Source organism: Chenopodium album, chromosome 3 (assembly GCF_948465745.1).
Source record: "Chenopodium album chromosome 3, dcCheAlbu1.1, whole genome shotgun sequence".
Classification (NCBI taxonomy): Eukaryota; Viridiplantae; Streptophyta; class Magnoliopsida; order Caryophyllales; family Amaranthaceae; genus Chenopodium; species Chenopodium album.
This window is the reverse complement of record NC_137836.1, coordinates 85,104,734-85,130,518: the sequence shown is the minus strand read 5'-3', so window position 1 is coordinate 85,130,518 and position 25,785 is coordinate 85,104,734. Positions and strand designations below refer to the sequence as shown.

At 37.5% G+C, this 25,785-nt stretch overlaps 2 protein-coding genes across 2 annotated transcripts; one reads left to right on the top strand and one right to left on the bottom strand.

Annotated features, from left to right (window-relative positions):
- The first annotated feature begins 1,494 nt into the window (after positions 1–1,494).
- LOC145621210 (J domain-containing protein spf31-like) lies at positions 1,495–7,429 on the top strand. Its single transcript, XM_081675955.1, has 9 exons — positions 1,495–1,653; positions 2,598–2,688; positions 2,794–2,854; positions 3,246–3,323; positions 3,590–3,663; positions 6,210–6,320; positions 6,407–6,514; positions 6,848–6,886; positions 7,005–7,429. The coding sequence occupies exons 1-9, from the start codon at positions 1,565–1,567 to the stop codon at positions 7,089–7,091; spliced, it is 738 nt and encodes a 245-aa protein (XP_081532081.1). The 5' UTR covers positions 1,495–1,564; the 3' UTR covers positions 7,092–7,429.
- Positions 7,430–8,024: 595 nt separating this feature from the next.
- On the bottom strand, positions 8,025–23,918 carry LOC145624708 (serine/threonine-protein phosphatase BSL3-like). The gene is made up of 21 exons (XM_081677800.1): positions 23,109–23,918; positions 22,478–22,538; positions 22,249–22,327; positions 22,081–22,160; positions 21,891–21,985; positions 21,661–21,760; positions 15,913–15,982; positions 15,079–15,180; positions 14,877–14,958; positions 14,294–14,473; positions 13,801–14,074; positions 13,458–13,698; positions 12,834–13,004; positions 11,576–11,814; positions 10,730–10,814; positions 10,466–10,564; positions 10,172–10,371; positions 10,007–10,082; positions 9,005–9,140; positions 8,759–8,898; positions 8,025–8,670 (listed from the first exon to the last, which is right to left on the bottom strand). The coding sequence occupies exons 1-21, from the start codon at positions 23,551–23,553 to the stop codon at positions 8,587–8,589; spliced, it is 3,039 nt and encodes a 1,012-aa protein (XP_081533926.1). The 5' UTR covers positions 23,554–23,918; the 3' UTR covers positions 8,025–8,586.
- Between the last annotated feature and the right edge of the window lie 1,867 nt (positions 23,919–25,785).

Sequence of the window (25,785 nt, the reverse complement as noted above, 5' to 3'; positions counted from 1 at the left end):
TTCCACTCTTCCAACTTGCAATCTCAATAACTCTTTTCTTTCTAATCTTTCCTGGAAGAATTTATGGAAAATAAAAGTGCCATATAAGTATAAAATGCTTTTATGGAATTTAGTGAGAGATATCTTGCCTGGTGGAACTACTCTTAGAAAGAAAATTAACAACTTTAACCCTGTTTGTGTAAGGTGTGAAGCACCTTTAGAAGATTCTTTGCACATCTTTAGGGATTGCCCTAATTCTACAACCTTTTGGTCTCTTGTTTTTGAAACCACATCCCACCTTCTTTCGATTTACTTGCTTTTTATAATACTAACCTTTTTGACTGGTTAACTTTTAATCTCACTAATGATTCTTCTTGGAAAACTGTTTTTGTGGTAGCTATTTGGCATCTGTGGAAATCTAGGAATATGGCTATTTTTGAGCAAAAGATGCTTTTTATAAAATCCACTTTTAATAAGTTCCAGGTTGACTATTTTGGTTGTTTAAAATTAAAGCAGGGCAATGTTGATAATGCTGCATCCTCAAGTTCTTCTCAAAATAGATGCTGGGCTCCTCCTCATAGGGGCTTTTTCAAACTAAACACAGATGGTTCATGGATGAACCTAGAAAATGCAGGTGGGGGAGGAGTTATCAGATGCCAAAAGGGCCTATGGCAGGGAGGCTTTGCTATAAACTTCAATGCTGTAAGTGCTGCTGCTGCAGAGCTTTTGGCAATCAGAGAAGGTTTGCTGTTAGCTTGGAAGAGAAAAATTGAATTGCTGGAGCTAAAGATTGATGCTGATGCCCTCTCTAAAATGCTTAAGAACCCTGATGCTTTCTTGGATAATGATCTGGGCAACATTATAAGAGATGTTGCTTCTCTTCTCAGCAGGAACTGGACTGTCACTATATTTCATGCTAGAAGAGCTTGCAATCTTGTTGCTCACAGACTAGCAAAAATGGGAAGAACTAGAGTGAAAAAGGGTGAGAAAGAAAACTATTTCTTCCCACCTCCTGAAGTCTTTGACATGTATGCTGCTGAAATCCCTGAATATCAAGCTACTGATCAGGGAATTGTTTAGTCTGCTCATTCTGCTTGTTCTTGATGCTGACCCTGGCTGTAGGGAGCTGCCTGGAAGATCCTTTGACTATGTTTGTACTAGTTTCATGAACTATCTGCTTTTTAATGCTTTCCTAGATTCAAGTATGTTAAGTTTTATGTTTCTGCTAAACTCATGGTTGCTGAAAATGCACCAAATTATCCCTCTTTTGATCAAGTGGATGTTCCCACTATGATGTAATATAATGATCCACTTTTAAGTAAAAAAAAACAAGTTCTCAAATAATTCCTCGAAAAAAAAGTTCAAATAATTTATTTTTTTCAATAAGATAAAGTTGTATAAGAGTTAAATCAAATTTAATTTGAATGGGCTTTATAAAAAAGGTCACGGCCTAACAGGTTAGAAACATAGATTGGGCCTAACAGGTTAGTAATTATTCAAGTCGGATCCTCTCTAACCCATAATCGGAATGTTTGTTTGTTGTTCGTTGTATCGATCAACCAAAGTTTAGAGAGAGAAAGTGAATATGGGAGAAACTGTTTTAGATGAAGATGCTCTTCTCAAAGAATTCTTCGCCGAAGTTGGTGAAGTTGAAAGAGATAACGAAGTTGTCAGGTTCTTTTTTTTTTTCTTTACTTTTTAATTTATATATTTTTTGCGCTATTGAAGTTTTTAATTTTCATTTAATTACTTAAATTTAGTTGATTATAATAGTATTAGGTTGTTTATTTGTGATTGATTTGATGTTTGTTTATGTTCAATTTTAAAATGAAGAAAATTCAGTTCTTTACAATGAAAAACGAATTAAAGTAGTTAAATTTGGTCAATTTGGGTGCTCAAAAATTAAATTGATTAGGGTTTAACCCCTTTATGCCTCTTGTGTGTGCAAATGGGAATTAAATTGAAGAAATCTATGATTTTTTGAAGTTTCGAGGATGATAATTTGTATTGTGATAGGTTGTTATGATGAATTAAGGAGTTAGATGTTATCATACATGTGATTGCTTATGAAAACAGGTGAATGGCTTGTCTAATTGGAAGGTACAGATTGTTTCCTTATTTTTGATGCAATCTTTATTGCGGTGATGTAGAGTTGTTCATTTGGGAGGGATCCCAGATTAGTCCGAAACTGGGGATTGCTGGATTTTTATTTAATTTGTTTCGTTTCGTGAAATTATTGATATTAGTTTTATGCAATGAGTAATTTTAGTTGATTGAAAAAGGTGCGGTTAAACACTGTGTGACATGTTTGAATTGAGCTCTTTACCTTTAAATGTTTGTCATATTGTCATTTCCGTAGACATTGAGAGAATTGTAGTGAAAGTCTGAAGGATATGATATCAATTCATGGACAATTGGAATTTTATTTACAGCTTGTAGTTCTTTGACTAAGTTTTTTACTGGAAATATACTGTAAATTGTAGAGTATGTGTTGGCTGGCCTGGGGTGATTTTGGTGTTCGATCTTGTTGCAAATTTATACTCTTTAGCAGGAAGAATTATAAAATAGTGTTTAGCAGTTTCTTTTTTCTCTAATGACTTACACTGTTAAGGCTACAGGATACTCTCGTGCTTCAAGTTGAATCCATTTGAGCATCTAAACCTACCGTTTGATTCATCAGTAGAAGATGTGAAAAGGCAATATAGAAAGGTTTGCTTAGAATACAGACTAGGAATATCTATTTTATACAGTGATTAGTTAATCTTGTATTTTCCATAATTAGATGCTCATTCATTGTGTGACATGCATGTGCAGTTATCATTGATGGTTCACCCTGACAAATGCAAGCATCCACAAGCGAAAGAGGCATTTGGAGGTTTGTCAAAATAACATAGTACTGTTATATATATATATATATATATATATATATATATATATATATATATATATATATATATATATATATATATATATATATATATATGATATATGATAAGTTCCTTGTGGGAATATATGTGAGGATTATTAGTTAATCATCTTATATTGTGGATCAGTGGATGTTTACAATGCTCAAGGCAAGAGGGCGGGGAAAGGGGGGGGGGGGGGGGGGGGGGGGGGGGGGAGTTGTGGAGGGGGGAAGGGTAGAGAAAGCTTTTCACTTTTCTTCCTGGTACAGCTTAAGCTTATAATCTCATATGTGTCTTTCTTTTTTTAGAGCATTGATTTTGCTCTTGACTGTGAAGACTTTTGACTTTTGACTTGTGCAGCATTAGCGAAAGCCCAACAGCAACTTCTTGATTCACAGGAAAGAGAGTATGTACTTAGCCAAGTCAAATCTGCAAAAGGTCAGCAAACAGCTTATTTATGAAATCAACATAGTGGCTTTTACTTCTGTGGTGACTCTTTGCCAAAGTTAATTTTGGAGTTAGTATATGGCTCTTAATTCATCATTTGTTGCGTTTCAATTTTTTTTTTTTCTTTTCTACATGTTTCTTTGCTCTTTTTTCTGTATCACACCTTTTGTATTATATCTCCTTTGAGATATCAATATTCAGACTTCTTTTTGCATTCATCAAGATCAAATGATTGAATTGTTCCATTGGAATTGCAGAGGAACTTCTATCAGTGAGAAAGAAAAAGTTGAAGAAAGAAACTGCTTCAAAAATAAAATTTATTGTTGATGAGGTAAATACACTTGCCATTTTAACTTGACTTTTCCTTCGACGATCTTTTCTAGTTGAAGACATTTTTCTCTAATTCACTTGATGGTTTTTGTTTCGCAATTCCTTTCATTTGCATTTGATAGTACATATGCATGCATGCTATTGTTTTGTTGCTGGTTTTAGATGACAAACAATTATTGCTGCTTCTTCTTAGCCTTGATACATCTTATTGTTGTTTAGATGGTGCTACATTGCTTCTAGTTTGCATGCATCACATTAGCGAGATGTAGTTTCGATTTCATCTTAACACCACCCTCTCTCTCGAACTAGTAATAGTAACCACCAGAATTGAAGAAATCATTGATTTAGAGTAAAAATCGTGAATGCTCTGCGATCATATATTTCAATGACATAATCTTCCTTCTCAACTCTTATAGCCCCTGAAATTCAATCAAAATACAGAAGCACACACACAAAAATATGCTAGCAAATAAACAGAAATGAGAGGGAAAGATTGAAGCTTTCATTAACAAACAAAGGGTTTACACAAGTGATAGGTTCAGCCCATCAACCTCCACTGTGAGTTTAGCCCACAACTCTCCAATTTACACTCAAAACATTGCCTGCCTACTCTATACCCTCTCTTTCATTATATATTATAATTCCCAAAGGTGATTCTTCTTGATTGGCTTTTAGTGCTCAGCTGGCAGTTGCTCTCCCTGCTCCACTATGGTGTCTGCTGTGACTTGTTGTTGTGCCACTGCTGTGGTCTGTTGCTGCTGCACCTTTTCTAGCTTCTCTCTCTTTTGTCCCCTTCTGCAAGCGTACGTAAGGATCACTTGTTGGATGCTTCGAATCATTATTTCCCCATTCAATTCTTATACATAGTTTGCCATATGCTAGCCTCTGTTGTTAAGGGCAACTAGATATTTGTCTTAATCATAATAGACTGATGTGTTTGGCACTTATCACTGTGGGAGTAACATATCTTACTATTGCAATTTGGTATTAAGATTATTTTTGACGATTTTTAATTTATCTATTTTGGTTAAAGTGAAATATGATAAATAGGGTATAAATGGCCATGTAGATAAAAAGCTGCGGTGAGGATTTTTTTTTTTTTTTTTTTTTTTTTTTTTTTTTTTTTTGGGTGGGGGGGAGGGGGGGGGAGGGGGGCTCACTCAAAGAGGCGCACTTCAGTCAATTTCATTATATCATTCTCATTTGACAGACTTTCTAGACTTATTAGTAGGTCTATTGTAGTTTGAAATCAGCTTTTAAGAACCCATGGGACACTCCACCACAACCTCCCTCCTCCTTCAATTATTGATTTTTTTATCCCTGAAACTTTGGTCTAAAAGTGTGGGAAACAACCTTCAGTTTTAGAATTTTTTTTTTTTGTTCTTTTCTGTGCCCAGTAAAGAAAGAAGAAGAGATGATTTCCATGGACCTCACAAGATCCTAGGAATCTAATTGGGTGGTTGAAACCTTCCACTTCTCTTAAGTGCATATAATTGATCAATTTTGAGTGCTTGGAACTATTCATTACAACATATTTCCGTTTATCCATATTTGTACCAAACTCATTTTTAGGTCTTTGTACACTTATTGGTATGCATGTTAAGTTTTTAAACTTTTTTATATACCTTGGGGACACCCTCCACATCCATTTTAACTCTTTAAAAATTTCCCAAAATTTGTCAAAAAGCGTGGATGCCTTCTTTTTGGACAACTTTGACTTTTTTGAAGTTGGAAAAGTAGGGCAAGATGATTCCCATGGAACCATCCACTTTGGGTGTTTGCCTCTAGCTATCTATTTATCTATGTATTCAGTCACTAATTCAATGCCACCATGGGTCTTTATGTGACTAACTAGTTACCGTATATGGTTTTGATCAATATCTTATGACCCTGAAAATATCCCTTACCATTACTAGAATTTTCGACACCATGTCCCAAAATTTCCAAAAATGGTCTAACATTGTGTATTGTAGTCTTCAAATTTAGCAACCAGAGAACATTTTCGTATCTGGAAAGGTTAGGCATTGTGGTGTTTCCTAAGGTTTCCAAAAGACCTTGGGAGGCCTATTTGATTCCTGGAACCATGTAACTCGTCTCTTTTGCCTTACCTCACAATCATTTCTTAAGTTAAGATGCCTTGCCTTGCCTTGCCTTGTCTTGGCCTAGGCCGAAGGTGAGCCAACACGCTACCCGTTATTGCCATAAATAGGGGGTTGATAAAAATATGTGTTATTATGCCAGTCTTTGTGTTCAGGCCTTATTTGTTGAAAACGTCCACTGAATTTTTTGTCAGTTTTTGCTTGATTTAATAATTAATATGGAACTAGGGGTAAGTATGATAATGTACACAAAGAGAAGGGACCTTGAGTGGTAGTATCTTATATTGTTCATAATTGACTTTTCTATGTATACAATACTTATAGGTGTCTGGCCACCTTACCTAAGGTTTATAGGGCCCATATCTACAATTTTCTATATTTGGTTTTTGTATATTTTACATTTACTCTTAATGTTTGAGCTACTTAGAAATATGCTATATATTGACAGAAATTTGATAAAGAATACGAGCAGTCAGAGGAGTTTAAGCAACAGCTGAAATTGAAAGTAAGAGAGATTCTAACTGAGCAAGAATGGAGGAGGAGAAAAATGGCTATGAGGGTAATTTTCAAACAAAAATTATTTTAATTGTCTCAATTTGTTTGTTCTTCACACTATCATGCTTATCCCCTCTCTGCCATTGCTAGATATCTGAGGAGGAGGGCAGGCTGAAGAAGGATGAAGAGGAACAAAAGGACGTTTGGAAAAGGAAGCGTGAGCATGAGGAGCAGTGGGAAGGAACAAGAGAAACAAGGGTTTGGCTATTTTCCTTTCTCCTATCTCTGTGTTTTGTTTAGATATTTGCAATAGTTCTTGTAAACCAAATTACTATGTCATGCCAATTATTTATAGCTAATTAGAGTTCACTATTATTATTCACACCAAATCAACTGCTCTTTGTTTTTCAAATCTAGTTTACTGGATTGGGTTGCTACATGCCATTATGTTCAAATTTTTATCTTCTCACTGAATCAGTTGATGATAAGATTTTATCTTGTTAGTTTTCTATAATATTTGGGATGGCCTGGAAAACGTCAAGTGTGACATACCTGCTGATGATTGATTATCCTCTCTGCTTTCTTCTGCAGGTTTCTAGTTGGAGAGATTTTATGAAAAGTGGAAAGAAGGTAAACAATGTTATTTTAAATAAATAACAATAATCTACGAATTATATTATTTATTATAGCTGTGGTATGAGATGGATGTTTTTACATATGCAATATGTTTACATTACTGGCTATGCAGGGAAAAAAGGGTGAGATTCGGCCACCAAAGCTTAAAACAGAAGATCCAAACAAATCTTATGTTCAGAGGCCAGTAAAACGAGGTTAATGTGTCACCTGGAATGAAAGCTACTTTGCTTGGGATGAAAGTTACTCTCCTGAAAGGCTTTTCTAAGTACAGGATTTATAGGCTATAATTTGTATTCACCCACCATGCCCTTGGTAGAGCTTTGTAGAGTATCCATTCCTTTCTGTTGAGCAGATGATTGATATGGTTTAAGTTAAACTCAGTTCTGTAGATTCGTTTGAGCTCTGACCAGGTATAGCGTAGTAGTGTAGTTGTGATTTGTCGCCTATTCTGTAGGGAACAGAGAATCTACGATGATACAATGTGTTACTGATGTATGGCAGCACAAGTTAGATTATCCATTTATTTGATCTTTGCAACCTTGTACAGAGTAATTACATAATTGCATATATTATTACTTTTTGTTTGCTTGGAAAAAGAATCATTGTAACTTAATAAGATTGCAAAATTCAAACAGAATGATGAGGTCACAAGTCTCAGGTAAAAATCTTAGTTTACATATTCTGATTACCATCTCAGCTGTGGAGAAGTTACAAACTACAGCAAGTTAGCTTCTTACAAACTGAAACCGCATAAGAAGTTTCTGTCTGTATTTCTTCCCCACTCCGAACCTCCAAAACTGGCATGTCATACCTGCTTATCCTATCGGGCTATCGGCTACTGCAAGTCTACCGGTATCAAATTCTTGACATCCCTGTTGGCATCAATCCTACAGCTTAAGGCTGAATTGATTGCCTTAACTGATAGTACTATTTTTTTTTACCCTAATCTGAGCTTCAAAATAATTTACATTGGTCATTCTTAAATTCTTCAACCCTAAAACATGATTGTTATGGACTCAACTCTCGAGGAAGAATTTCTTTTTCTTTTAATAGCGTATAAAAACAATTGGGGCCAACAGGGATGCCTTAAATGTATAAGAGGGCAACATCTATTTTTGCATGGAGCACTTGCTAGGCAAAAAACTTTCATACCTCTTGATAAAAAAAAATTCAAGTTACACAGAAAAATGAACACAAAATTACAAACATTACCTCTATTATACAAGGACATCTCACCATGGATTTGATATAATGTTACCTCACCAATAGCATACACCCAACTTGTGTGACAAATACACCCTAATCGATGACCAAACCAAAAAAAAAAAAATAGAAAACTAATCAGAAGAATACCCAAAACTATCGACCTGACTAAAGAAATAACCCAGACTCTGGACTTTCCACCAGCATATTTTGATCAAAATGTACACGGGCCAACTCCCTAGGATACCCATGCTGGCAATTCTTATAGCACATCCCACTGAGATGAGTGAACTCCCAATCGCACTGAGATCCATACATCCATCATCAATTGAAGACCTCCGAACGTGTGGTTATCCCAAGAGGGTCTTCAAAATTTTCATGGCTTAAATTGAGTTCAGGACATTCTATTATACAGCATCCTGCGATACCAAATGCCAAAACCCCCGGGTGGAAGCAAGATCCAATATGAGTGGCAAACCATTACACTCCAATTAGATCCAAGCAAGAGAACCCCGATCATTTGCAACTTGAGGACGGCCTCTAGTCGGTGTCGGCGGTCGGTTAGCATTAAGCTCCTGCAGCCATCAAAAAATGAGAATGAATTCCAAGAGAAGAAACTAACTGTAGATATCTACAACGGGAAATTGAACAAAATCACCAAACCTGCATCCAAGTATCCTCAATATGTCGATCCGGAGATGTCTCCGGTGATGAAATTGCTGGAGGCAGGGGATGAATAAGTTTTGGAACCACTACTAGATCCCTTCCTAATACCAAGATAGCTCCTGCGTTATTTGCAGTACCTAAGAAGAGAAAAAAAATGAAGCTTTCAGTAGACTAGTTTAATGTCAGAAAATAAACTTAGCAAGGCTCACAATATGACGCGAAAAAGTGGGGACTTGAACTTACCACAATAGTTGGTAGCTGAAAATAAAGTAATTAAATGCCCTTGAGCGAACCGCTCAAAACCATCCATAACACATTCGTGTGCACGTACAATCAACTGAAGATCATTGTTGTTACAAAATTCCATGACACGATCAGGCTGCAAAATGAGAACACCCACACCTCAAACACTGTACAGATCTAAGGTCACAGACAAGCTATAATCAGGCAAAAAATAGCATGATAAAGCCACAATTTTTAGATCATAGAATTTTATGTCATGATCTGATGCTTTATTCTCACACGAGAAAAAAATAAAAAATAAATAAATAAATAAAAAAGCATTGACAAAAATAAATAATAGGGATTAAATTGGGACAGAGGAAGTAATCATCAAAATCAACAAAACAATTGACAAAAATCTTACGTCAAACACAATGCTTCAAATGCACTGGAAACAAATCTAACATATGAGGGAAAAAAAAAACAAATGATAAGACTAACATGAGCACTAATCCTGTTCATTTAACCCAATTATTTTGCAATAAATGCTAAATTCACTACAAAACCTGCACATATGTTTCAACATTTACAACTGCTAATGCAGCAAAAACAGATGAACAACCATGAGTGATCCCACATGTTAAGATGAAATGGTGATTATTAATGTTGAGTACCTATCCATGGTGGAAACCAGCAAAAAATTAACAAGATAAAGGCAGATATCTATCAAAGCATTAACAGATAGGAACAGAATTCAATGTGACCATGACTCTGAATGACAGCATCTAAAAATGGAAAGAAAACTGCATGTTTCCGTGCACCTGACCAGCTATGACACATTTAAAATTTTAAATACAAGCAACCACCCTATGCCTTTCCCACCAATATACATGAAATGAGGAGACTAGGACAGAATAAAGTAGAGGGAGTATTGTTTTCAAGTTAAAAGAATTGAATTAAGCAACAAAATTAGCTAACCAACATTGAAGATATACTCAAAACAGATTACACAAAATTACTCACCCCAAATGTGACTAGACCAGGACCTCTGGCATTCGGACGCAAACCCTCCACGCTGTCATTTTCTGTTGGATCCGACCTGCAAAAATTCATTTTATCATAATCATTCCTGGCTAAACATAGACCCAAGAATCAAACTGATCATCTACTTGGATAGGTGCGCCTAACCATAACAAATCCATCAGAACAATTGAACCAGCTTCCATTGTAATAGGGCGTTGAATGTTCTCAATCTGTTCTACATGATTAATTGATCGTCCAATGCCACCATGCATACATATAATTTTCTTCTCAATAAGAGCTGCCAAAGGAAGCCAATTGAATAATCTGTTGAACCGATGCCATGCCCAGATACCATCTCTTTCACCCTATTCAATGCGTACGTATATATTATAAAACCTGAAATTCTAGTAAATAGACATTATACAAAATTTTAATGTTCCATATGCATTAAGGGCTTACCATGCGCTCAATGCACTCAATTCTGAAGCCAAAAAGAGCATTGATATCAGCTGCTTCATGATTACCTCGAATTAAATGTACATTTTGAGGATACTCAACCTAATAAAAATAATGGCAAAAGATGGCAAATATTACATAAATACATTTTGAGGATACTCAACCTAATAAATATAATGACAAAAGACGGCAAATATTAGATAAACACAATTTTCGTCCCCTGTTCCCCACCAAAAGGGGGAAAAGAGAGAGAGAAAGAGGTTGCACCTTCAATGAAAGTAGGAGTGTAATAGTTTCCAAGCTATGCTGTCCCCGGTCTACGTAGTCACCTAAGAAGAGATAATCTATGTATCTGACATTATATAAAGAAGCATAATCAGCACATGAATAATAAATCCCAGTACATGACACAGAAAAATCACATACAAAACCTATAAACTACACCAACGATTCAAAGCAAACCTCTCGTTTATAAACCAAACAAGTTTCTATAAAAACTATGCATCATTTGCATCAGCATTTTTTAAGACCAATTATAAGGCAAAAAAATGCGAACCCTAAAGCTCTACTGAATCTGAAGTCAGTTATTGCATGGCAAGAAATAAAGGAATGTTGTAGACAAGATCTTTAGCAACCACAACCATAGAATTCTGAAGGACCTTCCATCTCCCTCACCCCACATCCCACTTCAATAAAAAAAATATAAAAATAAATAAATAAATAAATAAAAGGATTGGCCTATTAGGAAGTAAACAGAAGTTTTTTTCAGAAACTCAAGACTAAGGTATATTGCAAACACATTTTCAAACTCCATCTTTTAGACTGCTAAACAGCCGAACATAAATAAAACTAAGATACAGATTATTCAGCTAAATTGAAAATAAACTACTTCCTCCGTTTTTTTTAGATGCATCATTTGTATAAACACGGACTCCTAGGCAAATTTTGGAGATGAGAGAGAGAGAGAAAGAAAAAAGGGGACTCATGTGATATGTGAGAGATAGAGATAATTTATTAACTAAAAAGGAAAGTGATGCATCTAATTTGAAACTTCCTTATTTAAAAAGTTATGCATATAAAAAGAAACGGAGGAAGTACAACATTAACACTTACGCTATATCCCCAGCCGTTGATGGAGAACCATATTCATCAAAAAGTCGCATAAGATCCCCAAACTGTCCATGCAAATCACCAAAGATTTTTATAGGAGCTCTAAGTTGAAGGACACTCGGTTCACTAGCAAATATTCGTTCTGCACTGTCACATAGATCCGCTATGTCGTTGCAGTCCAAGAAAAACTGTCGGCGGACAGGAGGTTTCCACCCTCGAGGTTTAAGTAGATGTGCTACAACCTGGAAGAAAGAGAGATCAGACAGATGACCATAAAATCAAGAAAAATGAACACAACCAGAAAGCTGAAATTCGGCTAACATAATTAACATCAGACAAAATCAGCACACACCTACATGACAATCAATTCCAAAGAGTACTTATGGCAGTAGGGAGTTAGGGAGGTAATAGGAGCTAGGGAGTAATAAAATTGGGCTTACTGAAGCATTTAAACTAAATTCGCATTTTCTATACACATAATCAAAGCCAGACTCACACAAAAAACAATATATACATGCTTAATGTTTATCTTTTGTGTAACAAGACAAACGTCACAAACCTTACAACAGAATACAAGGTTCATGGCTTATCCCTTATAGGCTAAACATCAGATACATTGTTTTTAAGATAAAAGCAATATATTCTCCTGATGGCCTCGTAATACTACCTTTGAAAGTGGCATGTGCTATGAAAATATATTTGTATCATCTAGGGAAGAATAGTATTGACATATGAAGGCAAACACGAAGCAGTGAAAATTTATTAGTAGAAATATAATGTGTTGCATGTGAGGTCAAATGGGAGTCAAAATATAAAAACCAGGGTTGTGATGGAGATTAAAAGGCCAGAATGTGTTAAGGACTCATGTACTAAAAACACATCTTTTCCTTATTTCTAGCAAATGTGTCTTGCACATCTTGCTCTTAATTCTACAAATGTGTCTAGCATTTCACAAAAGCTTACTCAAGAGACTCAGACACAATGAGCACTCCGTTAATCACACTATATGAAAGCAGTTTAAGATGGATCCGGATTTACTAAATGAATGCATGTCATAAGCAGGGCATGCATGAATTTAAAACTTAAACAAGTTCTGGGATTTAAAAAAAAAAAAAAAAAACACCAGTCTCATGGACTCAATAATTGCTCTGATTTCACTGCTTCTTTATTAAAAGCTTGCAGGCTCTGTGGGACTTTCAGAAATCAACTCTTTATTTTATATGCACTTTTATGAAATTAGAACAGAGAATAATTCATATACCTTTTTTGGAACACTGTTGATCGACATTTGCCTATCAAGTAATTTCCTTGCCGCAGTAGCATTCTCTGGCGTCCCATAGCTAACACGCCTGCCTTCATTCTCAAACTGATCAATAGATAGCTGTCTAACCATGCCACCCAAAGCACCGCCAGTCTCTGCAGCTACAACTACCTAAAAAACCAAAAGAGGTTATTCAGCACTGATTCGTGCATATTGCAAGCAGAAAGCTCAGGGTCATTTAAGCACCATTTCTCGGTTCAAAACATACTCCTTCTAACCAGAACCAATAGTCGTATATTAATTCAGGATGTCGAGAAAGATGAAAGATTTAACAACATAGCAATGGTTTATGCTTACATTTTCAGAAATGCCACAAATTAAATTAGATGGAGGGAAAAAAACAGAAATGGCCCTACTTATATAGGCTATTATTTGTAAACTCAGGTTCCATAGGGAATGGGAAATTTGACAACTAACAAAGGAAGGTATCTACAGAAAAGCAAAATCAGTATCTTCATAAAGACAGGAGATATTTTCAAGTAATTAATTTCTCTTTTAAGCATGAAAAAAGAACCATGAATAACCATTGAAACACTTGAGCAAGATTGGGAATGAAAAACTCACAGCTCTATGATGGAGCCTGACCCCTGGGGGAGGGGTACTAATTGGTACAGAAGAGTCTGGCTTGATCATAGTTGGTATAGGTTTTCCACTAGGTGTCGCCTCAGCACCACGATCACCCCTATCTGGGAGTTCTACTTCACCATTAACCTGACGTGCTTTAGCAGCAGCCAATGTAGCACTGATAGCCTCTGCTTCGGCTGCAGAAGCTTCAACCAAATACTCAACTCCTTTGCTGAGCCTCCTGCAAATACTTAGTGTCAGTAATTCTCTTAAATTTACAAATATTAAGTGGCCATCTTACAGCTTAAACTCAAGCCAGTCTATAAATTTGACATTAGCTCACCGGCTTCCCTGCAACATGGCATTTTCATGGTTTATATCTGTATACATGTCACCATTTACTGGGGGGGCAACAGGACTCCCCAGCACAACTGCACCATCTGCCACTGATTCAGGATCATTCTCCCGTAATCTGTCATCGGCAAAACCATACCTTCCAGGTAATCTTCCTGGTGGTGAATTGGAAGCAGCAGCTGCAGCTGCAGCATGTGAAGCAGCACTTGTGGTTTCCGCAGCAGCAAGATCTTCAGCAACAAGTAAGTCATCAAGTAGCACACCTAAAACAAAAATAGGACTACGTCATTCAACCTATAAAGATACAAGATTTAAAAGTTGACCAAAGAAAATAACACATCAAACAATAAAACAGAGAGATGGAAACCAGTAGGAAAACTTCATAATTATAGTAGTCATAACTCATAAGGATACAAATACAATTGATTTGGTGCTAATTTCAGCAGTGTAAAAAAAACATCATAGAAACTAAGCTATCATACCACCACGTAGACCACCATAAATAAAAATTAGGTCACCAACTGCAGCAGCAGCATGCCTGCACCGCCTTGTTAACTCAACAGAAGCATCTCCACCGGCTGCATCAGCACTATACCGACCAGTTCTTGGACTAGTAACTACTGACTTTGTATCACACCAAACGCCTGCTGCTGTATCCAACACTGCAATAGCGGCTAAAAGTTAAGAGAGACAAAGAAGCAACATTTACAAAGAAAAAGAAACGAGACAAATCCAGTACCATGTAGATGGCAGAAAATCTAGAGAGTACTTAAGGAGGAGCAGAACTGTCAAGGATATATATATATATATATATATATATATAAAACAAGATGTATATGTCGATAAATAGATCAATTCACAGTTGTCAGCTTAAAAAATTATTACACAATATATTTATTTACTCCTAGGGTAGAAACAGTATTGCAATATTACCCTTTAAATCAGAATATCAACTTGTAGGACCAACTTAAATATATACAATCAGAGTATGGTCTAGAATAATAACGAAGGCCCACACAGCAGTAACAGAGCAATCTCAAGAATAGTAGATAAAATAACATGTACCTGCCACACTGGATGAATCTTCCACCATACGCCCCCCACCAAGTGCACCTCCAGACACATGCAGTCGTGCATTCACAAAAACCTATATGTACAATAAATTTTAGTGGCTGTTAGATTAAAAAATATACAAAAATAAATAAACGATAAAAAATAAAAATTAAAGATGACAACAAATCTGAAATGAGATGGCAATGAAACACACCGCAGCATGCTGATATCTAGGGGATGGTGAAACACCAGGAGCAATTGCCCATTCCCACCGACCATCTCTATGCTTAGCAAGTCCATATGCACTTGCCAACGGCTTCAAAAAAAAAACAAGCACGACAAAATTATAGCATAAGAATGAAAATGTAGCCATATATATATCAAAAGGTTTTGCAAGTGGCCTAACAAGTAAAAGAAGTCACGACACAAAGCATTCCAAAGAACAGAAAGAGTGACAACAGCAGTAGTGGCATTCTAGTTCTTTCTACCACCAGACAGAACATTCATGCAACTATAAGCAGTTTAGAATGCAGGCTCAAACAATCCCATACTTAACAGCTTCTTGAATGCATCCATGTTGTGAAAGTTTCAAAATTGTTGAAGGTGAGGTCATGGAGGAAGAACAACTTCCCAAAATCCAATTTTGATTTACGTAGGTACAGAGTATACAACAACAACAACAAATCCTTAGTCCCAAAATGATGTGGGTAGTTTTAAGAGAGAGAGAGAGAGAGAAGAAAAATCTGCCATATATACAGCTGAAATTGTTCAAGAGAAACAACAGTAAAGGACATGAAGTAATAAGCAAGAAGTACATTTCCAATATTGCATCATTTGTCAACAAAAAATCCTTTTACTTTTCTTTTTCAGTTTACCCCATTTTATTGTCCTCTTTGGTTAATGAAATATATTTAGCCAACTTAGGAACCATTCTCACTATAATGTTATACCTTATACTAATGGTTGCTTTCTGTTCAATATTTAAACTCTTTTCTATTTATGAAAAGTCAAGACGAAAAAAAAGTTAAAAATCAAATTTTAAACTTACCACACTGTTCGCATCCCTTCCTCCACAGAGTAGAAGAAGACCATCAGAACGTGCACTGGCAGTAGCATACCTAAGCAATAGCACAGAGGAAGTAAGTCAAGCAAGTAAACCCGGAAACACAGACAAAGACGTGATGGAAAGTTGGCAAGACTTAATAGATAAATCACGCAATGGCAAGACAGTACATATTAAGTCTAACATCATTCAAAAACTCTGTATAAAATTCAAAAGGTGGTGATTTCTAATAAATGATGAAGTGAAGACATTGCTTGCTTCAGCTATGCATTGTACACCGCACCTGTAGCACGCCCAAGTTTAAAATAGCTGACTCAATTTGTTAAAAACGCAATGCATGTGGACTCAGGATGCACATTCTTTTAATTTTCTAAGTGTGACACCTAACCCACAAATGACAAAATGGAAGGCACGGTCCTAACTGCTAGACAACAATAGATTAGTACAACTTGATATCATATTAAAAAGCAAGACATCAAATCGGAACCGTAAGAGAAAAGAAAATTGTTTCACATATTCTTTATCAAAGTATCCACCAAGGGCTGGTCATTGTCAACAGGTTGTGAAATTGCACCTCAGGTTATCTAAAGAGCTCAAACCAATGCACCTTAAAGTAAGTATTTTCAGCTAGTTGCATCTTCATATAAGATTTGCCAGTAAACTCACTACCCCCCCCCCCATCTCTCTCTCTCTCTCTCTCTCTTGAAGCCGAATCTAAAATGCATTTGACTTGTACGGCTCTCGTCTTTTGCCTCAAGAACATACCCTTTTGTACCTTCTCAAACAAATTCAATGCGAGCCATACAAATGATACAGGCTCACTATGTGCATCTAAAGATACTAATTCATTCCCAATAAATTTTACTACTAATGATTGTTACGCAAAACTCCGCCAGTGGGTTTCCCGCTGCCAGTCCCAAGCCTGGATAAAGGAGGAGGGTTACGGTAGGCCAGTGACAGCCAGTATAAAACTTCGTCACATCCCATGACATGAGCCAAACAGATATTTTCGTGGGGGCGTTCCCTACTCAGCGACGCGCTGCACTTCCTAGACCCGGGTGTAGTGATAAGTATGCAAGGGTTGCTAGGTCGTCGCCCAGAAGCGACGCGCCACATTGCCCGAGTGTGGTGTCAAATGAGCAAGGGCGTGCCATTGGGGCGTTCCCTACTGAGCGACGCGCTGCACTTCCCAGACCCGGGTGCAGTGATAAGTATGTAAGGGTTGCTAGGTCGTCGCCCAGAAGCGACGCGCCATATTGCCCAATTGTGGTGTCAAATAATCAAGGGCTTGGAGTTGGGATCAGGAGGGAGCGTGGGAGAAAAGAATTTAGTTTGCGGATTGGTTCTTGGAATGTGGGGTCTCTTACGGGAAAATCAGCAGAATTGGTAGAAGTAATGAAAAGACGACGCGTGAACATCATGTGCCTCCAAGAGACAAGATGGACAGGAGAAGGAGCTCGAGGCTTGGTTTTGGGGTATAAGGTATGGTATGTTGGGCAAGAAACGAGCCACAGAACAAGGAATGGTGGAGCTAGGAACGGAGTTGGTGTGGTTCTCGATGAGAGGTTGGCAAAAGAGGTGATCGAGGTCTATCGGAAGAACGATAGGTTGATAAGGCTGAAGTTGCTATGTGGCAAGGAGATTGTGAATGTTATCAGTGCTTATGCTCCCCAAGTGGGTTTAGATGCAGAAGAGAAACGACAATTTTGGGAGGACCTAGACGAGGTGGTGCAGGGTGTCCACCACTCAGAGAAGTTATATATTGGAGGGGATCTAAATGGGCACGTTGGGGCGAGCCGAGATGGCTATGAGAGTGTCCATGGAGGCTTTGGGTATGGGCAGAGGGACGCCGGTGGTGAAGCTATTATGGATTTTGCCCAATCATATGATTTAATTTTGGCTAATACTTGGTTTAAGAAGAGGGATTCACACTTGATAACTTTTCGGAATGGAGCAAATGCAACTCAAATAGACTTCCTGCTCACAAGGAGCATAGATAGACAAAGTTGCATAAACTGTAAGGTTATCCCAGGGGAGAGTGTGGTCACCCAACACCGGCTATTGGTAATGACTATTCGTCTGAAAGAGAAGGCGAAGAAAAAAGTTAGACAAGAAGAACCAAGGATAAGATGGTGGACCCTAAGGGATGCAAAAGCTAAGGTTTTTACAGAAAAGGTAATTGAAGAAGCGGATTGGGATGGAGAGGTGGATCCGGACATGACTTGGTTACGAATGAAGAACTGTTTCCTAAGAGTGGCCAAAGAGGTCTTAGGGGAAGTAAGGGGAAGAACTTCGGTACAGAGAGATACTTCGTGGTGGAATGAAGAGGTGAAAGCAGTAATTAAGCAAAAAAGGGAATGCTATCAAGCCTTAGGAAAATGTAGGAGTGATGAAACCTTTGCAGCGTATAAGGAGGCTAAGAGTAAGGCAAAGGCAGCTGTTCGCCAAGCAAAAGAAAAGGCATATCAGGAGGTTTATGAAAAGCTTGATTCCAAGGAGGGAGAAAGGATCATTTATAAGATGGCAAAGAGAAGACAAGAGGCAAGGAAGGATATTGGCATGGTGAAGTGTGTCAAAGATAAGAACCAAATGGTCCTAGTGCAAGAGGAGGGCATCAAGGACAGGTGGAAGGGGTACTTCGATGAATTATTTAATGGAAGTAATGGAGTTGTGATAGGAGATACCTCTATGAGTGATGAAGAAATCAACATGGAGTATGTGCGAAGGATTAGGAGAGTAGAGGTGGAGATTGCACTGAGGAAGATGAAACCTAAGAAGGCGGTTGGCCCTGATGGGGTACCGATAGAGGTGTGGAGGTGTTTGGGTAAGATTGGTATTGATTGGTTAACAAACCTTTTCAACAAGATATGGACGGCTACAAGGATCCCACAAGATTGGAGGAAGAGCACCTTGGTCCCGGTTTATAAAAACAAAGGAGACGCTCAAGATTGTTCTAACTATCGAGGAATTAAGCTTATGAGCCATACTATGAAGTTGTGGGAAAGGGTGATTGAACAAAGGTTGAGGGCATGCACAAGCATTTCAGATAACCAATTTGGTTTTATGCCTGGGAGATCTACTATGGAGGCAATCCATTTGATAAGACAAATGATGGAGTTTTATAGGGTAAAGAAGAAAGATCTTCATATGGTCTTTATTGATTTAGAGAAGGCATATGACAAGGTGCCAAGAGAGATACTTTGGTGGGCAATGTTGAAGAAAGGTATCCCACGAAGGTATGTAGACCTAGTTAAGGATATGTATCGGGATGTGTCAACAAATGTGAGGACATGCGGAGGGTTGACAAAAGATTTCCCTATTACAATCGGATTGCATCAAGGGTCTGCATTAAGCCCTTTTCTTTTTGCAACGGTTCTAGATGAATTAACTAGACCAATTCAAGATGAGGTTCCATGGTGTATGCTGTTCGCAGATGATATCGTTTTGGTGGATGAGACTAAGGATGGGGTTAATGTCAAGTTGGAGCAATGGAGGCAAAGGTTGGAATCTAGAGGGTTTAAGCTAAGTCGGAGTAAGACTGAATATTTGGTATGTCGTTTTGGCACTCAAAGGGGGACAAGCAATGAAGTGGTGAGTTTGGATGGAAAGGATTTGACCATGAGTGAATGTTTTAAGTACCTAGGGTCGATCATCCAGAAGAATGGTGACATTGATCAAGACGTGACCCACAGGATTAAGTCAGGGTGGCTTAAATGGAGAGCGGCCACGGGAGTGTTATGCGACCGCAGCATTCCCTTAAAGTTGAAGGGAAAATTCTACAGGACTGCCATAAGACCAGTGTTGCTCTATGGTACAGAATGTTGGGCTTCTAAGAAAGAGCATATTAAAAAGATGGAGGTTACGGAAATGCGCATGTTAAGGTGGATGTGTGGAAACACTTTAAGAGATAGAATCAGAAATGAGGTTATTCGCAAGAAAGTAGGTGTGGCGGGCATTGTAGATAAATTAAGGGAAAATCGTCTGCGTTGGTTTGGACATGTAAGACGGAGACCCGAGGGTGCACCGGTGCGAAGAGTGGAAGAGTGGGACCATGGAGGGATTAAACGAGGAAGAGGGAGACCAAAGATGACTTGGTTGGAAGGAGTGAGGAAGGATATGAAGTGCATGGATTTACGTGAGGATGAAGTTTTGGATCGTAAGGGATGGAGGAGAAAGATTTATGTTGATGACTACACGGAATAATCAAATTTGGTTCATGTTAGCCGACCCCACTTTTGGGATTAAGGCTTTGATTGATTGATTGATTGATTGAATGATTGTTACGCAAAAAGACTAACTTTTTTTGGGCAAAATAGCCTGTTAATAGATAGGTCGTAACCTGTGCTCCGGCATCAACCTTTTTAAAATCAGCCCTAAAAAATTCTCTTTGCCTGAACAATTCAACCCATAAATACAGCACAATATAGACAGCATCTTTCTTCTTACCCTCACAATGCAAGATTTCCTAGAAAATCCACCCATAACCCTTTATGGAGATCAATTCACACAATTGCAAGTATTCTGACTCCAACACAACTGCAAATTACTCTACATTCCGGTTTTGCTAAGATAAGGACAAGCTTAAATGGTCTTTGACACAGTGATAGGAAGGTTACTAGCGGGAGACTGATGCACCAACCATACACATACAGGACTCCAGTTTGAACATCCCAGTTCCCAAACCATCTCATTTGCTAACTTCCGTGAAACTGTGAGTATTAAGGGCTAAGTGGCTAACTACCCCCATTTCTCCATATAATAAGATTAAGGGTTAGGGACAAGCATATAAATACCATCATACCCCCTCATCAGAATTGTTAGTACCATCATACCCCCTCATCAAGTTACCAAAAGAAAGAAGAGAAAATCATCTTCAAAGCACCATTATCCATATCAATAACAGAGCCCATTTGTCAGGAATCAACAACTGCCGCAACGGAGGCCAGTTCTTGTTGACAGTCAGTCATCAAGAGGATCTTGCTATCCTTCATTATTGAACCACTGTATCTTTCTTAAACATTTCAGAAAAATCAGGCCCAAAGCATTATCTTTGGCTTAAGCAATCAAGGCCTTAATTACAGGACAATGTGGATAGTATTTTCTTTTCTAGGCAATAGCATACCCCTTACTGCCCACATACCATAACTTTTGTAAAAATCAAATTGCGAAAATGTAAGTGTTTTGGCTTCAGCACAACAGCTGTAGGCAACTTTTGCCATCCCAAAAGCAGCACCTGGTGTCAGATTCATTATAGAATGGGTGTTAAATGTTAATAATCTCTACTATCATGAATGAAAGGTTACACTTCCAGGAGGATTAAGAACGTTATATTACTTTAACAGTGGCATAGAGGATTCTAGTTTGAGCTTCCCAAACTATCTTATTCACACTAACGAAGATTGCCAGTTTACGCTGACTTCTGTAAACCAAAACTCATCCCAAACTCATCTTCTTACCCCAAATAAAAAGGAAATGAATAGGTGATAAACATATTGCCTTCCAGCCCACCCCCCTCAAGTACCCAAACGAGAAGGGAAAAAAGTCAACGTGCAAGCAAAACTATGTATAAATATAACAGAGTACAATTACAAAGAATCAAACCATGCTAATTAGTTCGTGTTGACAGTTATCAAGGGGGTCACACCCTCGTAAAAGAAGCTAAGTAGCTTTGACATAAAAAAAAAAAAAAAAGGGGGGGGGGGGGGGGGGGGGGGGGTAGAAGATTGATCTTACATGCATGGAGGTGGACCTTCACCTTCAGGTTCCAATTTCCTCCACTCGTATGGTTTTGCTGCAGTATCTAATGCCCACACATCAGCCAATGGTCGCTTCCCTACACCAAGTCAATATTTTGTGTTGCATGAATGGCAGGTAAGAGCACAAAAAACACTATAAAAGTGTCATATTGAGAAAAAGGATCGTGGGAGGGGAAAGGGGGGAATTTAAAAAAAAAAAACACTCACCATCATTCCCGCCAATGCACATAAGATATCTTTGTCCCACAAGGGCCATGACATGTCCGTAACGTGGCCCAGGTCCAGGACCTTGAACCACCACCCTAGTCAAAACTTCTAAGTTAGTCACAGATATACCTTAGCTAAACAATCTACAGAAACTAAATAATAAATGAAGTCGTCATTTTAGACACCAAACCTATGCCAACGTGGCCTTTGTTGGGTAAGATCAAGAACATGTAGGTCCTCAGCAGATAAACCAGCAGGACCAATACCACCCTACACAAAATTATAGGTGGCAGCAGTCAATAATGAGAAGGACAAAGTATGTCATGGCCACAGATACAAGGTGTAAATAATAACCTACCTGTATAACCACCATAGTGCCAACAGCTGTAGCAACATGAGCTGCCCTAGGTGTAGGAGGCTCTCCAATGGGAGTAATCCTGGACGTTAAAACACACAAATATGTGAGATTTTGCTCAGGTATGAGCTCTTTCATCACTTCATAATATCCCATAATTTGGTCACAATTAACCCAAACATTAATATAAGACTGCATTCTTGATTAAAAAGCCAAGAAAAACTCCTATTACCTAGACCATTTATTGGTTAACACGTCGTAACAATGAATATCCGCTGTAGCACCCGCCAGCCCTGCAATGCAAAGAGGCATAGTTCAATCACAATAGACTCACAAGAACACGACTTTTGAAAGTAAAATAACAAATGACACAAAAAAATGAAGATGTCCTATTTTCCAATTGAACCTCTTAATCTTTCTATTCCAAGATCAAAAACAGTATGTGCTGGAAAATGACTTTAACTAGTACCCATTCCTAAAAAAAGAAAAAACAATGGTCTAGAAATCATATCTACTTAAAACAACATCATTGTTCTATTATTAGGGTAAACAGTGTAATGGTTGTTACAGGCTCCTCGGCATCAGAAATTGATAGGAATGGTGATCTACAATAAATTCTAAATCATCAACATCCAAATCTTTTAATTTTTTCCATTTCCAGAAAGGCGTAAAGTCGAAATGTTGAATAACTAACAACTCAATAAGTTCACATCTGCTAACTTTAATCTCAAACAAGCAGCAACCCTAACTTTAATCTAACAGTATAACCCAAGCAAACCATATACTACAATTATAATACATTAAAAAAAGAAAAGAAAATAAAAATAAATTTTGCAAAAATAGAAAGAAAGAAAGAAGCATACTGATGCCAGCACTTCCAGCAGAAGAAGGAGTTCCAGCAGCAGCAGAATTTCCTTCAAGAGCAGTAGCACCACCAAAAAGGATCAACCTCGGCCCAATATAACCTGGACTACCTTCTTCCCCAACCGCCGGAACCGCCGTCAAAGTATGTCCGCACCGTGGACCAGCCCCATCCTCTTTCTTTTCAATTATCGCGTTCACCACCGTATAACTCGGCGCACACCGAGGCCCAACTATCTGCCCTTGCCCTTGTCCCTGTACTTGCTGTTGTTGTTGCTGTTGTCCATCTTTCTCCATTGGAGAAGACGAAGACGGCGTCGTTTGAGAAACCGAAGCAGAAGCCGAAGAAGAAGACGAAGGTGGCGGAGATGGAGAGTTACTGTTATTGGTTTGAGTTGAAGAAGGATCTTGATCGTTCTCCATTGATGAAGACGAATCTACCTCCATCTTCTCCCCGATTTCAAACCCAAAAAAAATTAAACACAAATTATTAAAATTCAAAAAATGAAAACCTAATTGTTGAGATCGCTGAGATAATTAAACATGACTAAAATCCCTAATTTGAAACCTGAATTTAAAATTAAGAAAAGGAAATGAAACCCTAGATCGTTCCCTCTTTCGATTCAAAATTAAGAAGTTCCTAAATTGAGGAGAGAGAAAATTGGTAATATTATCACACTCTCTTCTCTCTCTCTCTAATCTCTAACAAAGCCACGAAAGTCGAAAGTGAATACAAATCTTTTCTCTCTCTTCTTCGCTGGATTTTTTCTTTTTTTTACCGGTGTTTCTGTGTTTTTCTCTCTCTGTAAATACAAAGTTTATTAGATTTTTAAAAATGAAAAAGAATTTTTGTCCAATCACAAGAAGAGAGAGAAGGGCTAAATTGACGGCCGACGAGAGAGACGGCGTCAGGTGAGTGGAGCGTGAGAGAGAGTGAATGTCACCGCCTTGTCAAATGAGCGTGGGAGTTTGGATATTGAACAACGTGAGTTGTTTTGTTTAGCTATTCTTCCTTCTTATACGGGTTATTTTTTGGAAGTTTCACCACTCGCGTTTTTATACACGCGCTCATTTCTACTTTGGGTTGGTTGTGTCATACTGTCAAGTGTGATTATGCTTAGTGACTTCATCACTATATATTTTAAATTTAAGTGGTCTTCTGTGTTTAATCATGTGGGTATCATCAATGTTAGGGTGTGTAATGCTACTCAAAAGTGTCTTCAGGTAACATTATCTATTTCACAATTAATTTTGATATGGATACCTCTAACCGATGTATGATTGTGATCTCTATAAATCTATGTATATTTGGTAAATTGAGTATATGTTATTTTTAAATATTGTTAATTAACATCATCATTAGCAAAACTGATTAACAAAATCACAAGAGGCGTTCCAACATATTCTATGTTGTGAACCCTAACATTCATTTGATAGTTCTTACCAAGATATTGCACATCACTTTGACACCCAACATTTTGCAAAAATAAAATCCTATAAATAGCCAGTTTTAGCCATAGTATGACATGATTGGTGTATGAAATCCAACGATTATCCTAAAAAAAAATTTAAAAAAAAAAAAAATTGCACATCCAATAACTCACGCAATCCAACATCCTCATCATCATATTTATAATACATTATGATAAACATCGTCAAATACACTCAATCAAGTTCAACACTCTCAACATTTCAAACATCACATATATGCATTAGGTCTAATCTCTCGTGATATCTAAAGGGGTGAACATAAACGTTTACCCGTTCAAATTCTTGAAACCGGAACCTGTTTAATAATGAAAACCAGAACCAAAACAAATCTGGCTTTCTATATACTTCATACTTTTTGCAAATTTATTATTATTATTTTTTTTAAGTTGAATGGTCTTATAAGTGGATATTACTGCAAATAAAAAATAGTTGTTTAGCAAATTTGATACATACATTTATAACTATTATTTTTATTTTATTAAAAATTAGCCTTGAATTGATATATGATAAAGTAGTGGTACTTTTATTAGGTTACATGGTATCCTACAGGTTTCAGTTCCAAAAATTTGAAATCCTTAAATGTAACCTATTGCAACGGGTTCTCCATTTCATTACCGGAAACCAAAACCTCTAGTACAACTTTTGATTCCAAAATCAACAATTCCGAACGTGTTTCTGTTCCTAATCAGGGTACCCTAATTTTTTGCTCACCCCTAATATCAAAGACGTTTGCCATCATGTTTTTTTATTTTTTTAACATGGCCATCATATATATGTCCTTAAATTAAACTCAAACATGACTATAATTACACAACATTATAAACATTGTTAAGCATAATAATATCTATAGAATATACAAGGAGCGGAAGGGGTTTTTAGGGGTTTTCGTGGCGGGGTGAATGTTTTTAGGGGAGGGGGAGCGCATTATGGGGAAAGAGGATGGGCGACGAAGGGTGGGGGATGTGCAGCGAGGGTGGGCGAGTGAGGCTGGGTGGTGGTTGGGCAGAAAAGGTTTCAAAGTGAAGAAAATAGGTGGTTCTATGGTGATGGTGTGGTGGTTTGATTGCGGGTTGTTTCCTTTTGTTTTTTGTAAAACAAACAACATTGTACTTTGAATGGGTTTTCATTTCATTCTCTTTGTTTATTCCATTCCGTTTACATGTGCAAACCAAACAATCCATTTGAGAA